The 4490-nt window shown below is 36.6% G+C and overlaps 1 protein-coding gene across 7 annotated transcripts in view; it reads right to left on the bottom strand.

Moving 5' to 3' along the window:
* Nucleotides 1-4490, bottom strand: part of Ccdc88a (coiled-coil domain containing 88A) — a 154294-nt gene that overhangs the window by 27161 nt on the left and 122643 nt on the right. For all 7 annotated transcript variants that reach the window (XR_001229208.2, XM_026785137.1, XM_026785138.1 and 4 more), the window contains exon 22: nucleotides 1303-1489. Coding sequence is in view for 6 of the 7 variants with exons in the window: in XM_026785137.1 (XP_026640938.1) it covers nucleotides 1303-1489 (187 nt within the window). In the remaining variant the exon portion in view is untranslated. The remainder of the gene's footprint in view (nucleotides 1-1302; nucleotides 1490-4490) is intronic.

The raw sequence follows: 4490 nt of genomic DNA, 5'->3' as shown, positions 1-4490 counted from the left end.
GGCGGAAATCCTCAATAAATAAATAAATTAAAAAAAAAAAAAGAAATGTGCTTTCTCAGAACTAACAGTAAACAATCCCTCATAACCACTACCCACCCCTACTCAAAGGGAAAAAGAAAGCCAACATTTGAAACTTCTCAGGTGGTACAGAAGACCAGGAAGAATAATTATTTATTATAAGTACATGTAAACCACCACCTCCATGAGGCAACTATCAACTTTGTACAATGCATGGTTTATTTAAATGTTTGCTAAATAATATTATGTATTATTTGTAGAAAAATGGGGCTAGAGAGATGGCTCCACGGTGACAAGCACTGGCTGCTCTTCCAGAGGGTCCAGGTTTGAGTCCCAGCTCCTAGTTGGTAGCTCACAACTATCTATAATTCTAATTCCTGGAAATTTTAGTCTCTTGGCCTTTTCAGGTACTATACACACATAAGGCAAAATTCTCATATACATAAAATAATAAGCTAAAAGAAAACCTGAACTTCTCCTTTCTTTCTCTACCCTACTGCAATGACTTTGCTCCAAATCAAATCAGCATGAACAAGGGAAGGGGAAGAGAAGAACAGAGCAGAGAAGCCACAGGTACAAGTGCTGCATGCTACTAAACAGATGTGTACCTTGATTTTCTGTAGGCCACTCTTGAGTTCTGGAGTCCTAAAATGGGACTCTCCCACCCCAGCTTTATGCAATTGTTTTGCTGTTTATTAAGGACTTGATTTAGTACCATGTTTCTCACTCTACCATTCTAGTAGAATCCTAACTATATAAATATTTTTATAATGAAATCACAGGCAGAATGAATGCTTTGAATTTTCTGAGCTATGTTGGGTATTAAAGTGTACATGATTACAAACTAATTTTTCATCCTATTGGTTTATGATTTCATGCTACATGTACAAAATCATTTTTCTTTTTCTCTTTCTTTTTCTTTTTTTGTTTTTCAAGACAGGGTTCTCCGTGTAGCAGCTCCGGCTATCATGGAACTCACTTTGTAGACCAGGCTAGCCCCAAACTCACTAAGATGCACCTGCCTCTGCCTCCTGAGTGCTGTGATTAAAGGCACGCATCACCACCCACCATAAAAACATTTTTTAATAAACAAGCGCACAATGTGACACATTTCAAACCATCTAGACATTTTAAGTTTATACAATTAATAAAAAAATATGAAATAAATAGTTTTTCTTAATTACTTGTGTATACCAAGACTGTCATTGCAATACAATTCATTACTTTTTAGGCAGGACTTGACACCTAAAAGGAGAAACAATGTGTAAGTCTGTTGGTGCTCACCTCACACTGGTTATTTAGCTTGGTAGATGTGATATCCAGCTGCTGATATTGCTCCTTTAGCTTTGAAAATTCAGCTTCTAATCTTGTTTGTTCCAATTTAGAATTATTTAGAAGACTTTTCACATTTTTATGGTCAGTTTGTAAAATTTCAGTCTCTTTTAAAAGTTGACTATATGTATGATTTAACCTATAATTAAAAATCATCAGAAATATTTCAATACTTTTCACAATATGAACATGCTGTTAAAATCATTCAGACGTGTTTAGAAAATATAAAAATTATTTTGCTAGTTACTAATTGATCAAGTAATTAGATTTTATGAAAAAAATGACCAATCTGGTTATGATTTCATGGAAATTTCAGACTCAAATTAAACATGAACAAAGATCAGATTAAGCAAATCAATCCAGTATTAAATACTAAACCAATATGCTGGTTGAAAAGTGAGAAATACAGGCACCAAACAAATTAAAGATATGTAGCTTTCTGCAATTGTGGCAAATAATTTTTATGTAATCCCCACTTATCACTTTGTAAAAATCAAGCTATAGCTATTTCACTTCCTCCTCACAATCTACCTTCAAAACAAAGTATTACTGACCTCCAAGGACAGAGACTGATATTTTTGAACGAGAAAGTAAGTACACAGGACATAGCAGGCCATACGCACTCCCTGTAGCATTCTACTTCCCCCATCCCACTAACTCTTCAAAAACATTTAACTTTCTTAGGTTTGGGGCTGTTATGTATGACACAGGTAGATAGCTGGATTTGGTCCAGAGAAATAGTTGGAACTGTTAAGGTGGAAGCCCTACCTCTGTCCATATATACCCCAAAAGGCTGGAATGTTGGAGAGCTCCATGTTGGGGCCCCATTCCACACCCTGGTCTCACTCCTCCCATTTCAAACCCTGTCCCTCAGAAAGTCCATCAAAAGTTCAGCTCCTCCCTGGGGCTGTTCAACACCATGCCTACAGGCTGTATCAGGCCTACTAGCTGTATTTGCCATGTGATTCCTCCCCTGCCCTCCCAAGGGTCACCCAGGAGTTGCTCTGCTCTGAGCGGTCTTACTAATTTGGCCTGATCTAACTTACTACATTGGCAGAGGCATTACTACTGTGAGATTTAAATTTTTTAGTAACATGCAAAATTTATCTTGTATCATTAAGATCAGGAATCCACAAAAGGGGCACAGTGAACAAATCACAATCTTGTCTAGGTGGTCTTTGTCCAGAATACCTAATAGTTCACTCAATTCATTCATCAAAGAATTCAAGTCAGCGTACAAAAATCTAAGCTATGAAATATTTGTTAAAAAATCATGAAATGATGATAAAATGGCAAACTCTTTATACATCTGGTAAATGTATTATAAATAGGTGAAATCCATGAACAAAAGCATTACCACCCATACAGCTACCTGGTATATATCAATACTTATGACAATAAAAATTTTCCACTGATACTTCACAGGGAATAGGTAGCAGAGAGAGACAGTGTAGGAAGTCTTCTAATTTATCACAAATTCTAAAATGAATTACATGGCTGTCATTAAAGAGAGGCAATCGAAGAGCTCTAAGTTCAGTTAAAGAACTTCTCTCAAAAACATAAGGTGGCATTCTGGAAGGACAGCTCAGCAGTTAATAGTCCTTGCTCTTCCTACGTTGTTCCTGGTTCGATTCTCAGCACCCACATGGCTGTTTAAAGAGGCCTACCACCCCATTTTCAGGTGATCTATCATCCTCTTCTGACCTCCAAGGGTACTAGGCATGCACACAGTGCACAGACATGCATGTAAGCAAAACATTAATACACAGAAAATAAGATTTTAAAGTTTAAAATAAATAAAGAAAGAAGATGGGCTAAGAAGATGGCTGAGTGGCTAAATGGCTTGCAGTGCAAGCCTGAGGACCTGTTGTAATCCCCAGAGCAAACCTAAGTGTGAAGTGGCCCTGGTGGCCCAGTGTAATTTTGTTCTGGGAAGTTGGACACAGGAGATCCCCAAGGCAAACATACTAGTCAGAGTAGCTACATCTGTGAGCTCTGAGTTTGATTTGAGAGATCTTAGCAAAAATGAATTAAGAGAAAGAGTATTAAAGAATAATTTTCACCATCGACCTTGTTCTTCCACAATACTCCCACTCATGCAAATATGTATACACAACATGCACACCACACACATACACATGAAAATGGAAAAAATGGTGAAGTACAGTTAAAGATATTTGATGCCAACCTCTTACTTTCATGCTCCCACACAAACATGTAAACACATATATAACGACACACACACCAAAACCAAAAACCTCCTAAAAACAAGTGCTAAAGTAGTTCTGAATTTTGTGTATCTTCCTTTAAAACGACAGTGCCAAATGAAATCCAGTAAACAGCAGAGGTCAAAACAACAGAGTCTAAGAAAGAAACTTTCTGTGGTATTATCTGTGATTACACAGGATATTTAGAATCATCAGTGTATGTGTGTGTGTGTGTGTGTGATAGCTCTTTCATGTTTTACTTAATAAAGCCTTTTATTTTTAAAGAACACAGACATTAATAAATAAATGCTGGGCAAGAACAGACCTGAGACACAGAAAATACTTTACTTCATTCCAAGCCTGGGACATTATTTTGGTCAAACTCATCATACAAGATTTCTTTTTCATTTTAGCCAAGTTGTTCTGGAGATGCCACAGAAATGTACAATTTGATGCTTGAAAAGCCCAACTAAAGTCCACGATTCCAGCTACTTCTTAAAATACCAGCAATAGTTAGCTACAAGATGAGACCTTTATACTTCTCTGAAGTTTAATATATAATAAAATAACCCCGCCTTTCTATTATATAACTTGTCACAATATGGTCTTAAGTGCTTGTACTATCCATACAGCATCCTCTATTACAGTCTATTTTAACTTTGTACTGTGATTACTTAAGTCCAATATCTTCACAACGGAATATTTAGCTGTAACATCTATAGAAAACTAAATTCAGAATTTCAGAGTATCAAGATGAAGATGGTTCTAGTGCGTTAGGACTTTTTAAAAAGAAAGGAAAAGCACAAGATAATTATAAAGTTGAGTTGTATACATGTGCACCAGAACACACACACACACACACACACACACACACACACACACACACACGCACAAACATTCATACAAACAGGTAGACCGCTGAGATGATAAAAA

This window comes from Microtus ochrogaster, linkage group LG1 (genome assembly GCF_000317375.1).
Source record: "Microtus ochrogaster isolate Prairie Vole_2 linkage group LG1, MicOch1.0, whole genome shotgun sequence".
NCBI lineage: Eukaryota > Metazoa > Chordata > Mammalia > Rodentia > Cricetidae > Microtus > Microtus ochrogaster.
Note: the sequence above shows the minus strand (reverse complement) of the source record. Positions and strands in the feature narration are given on the sequence as shown.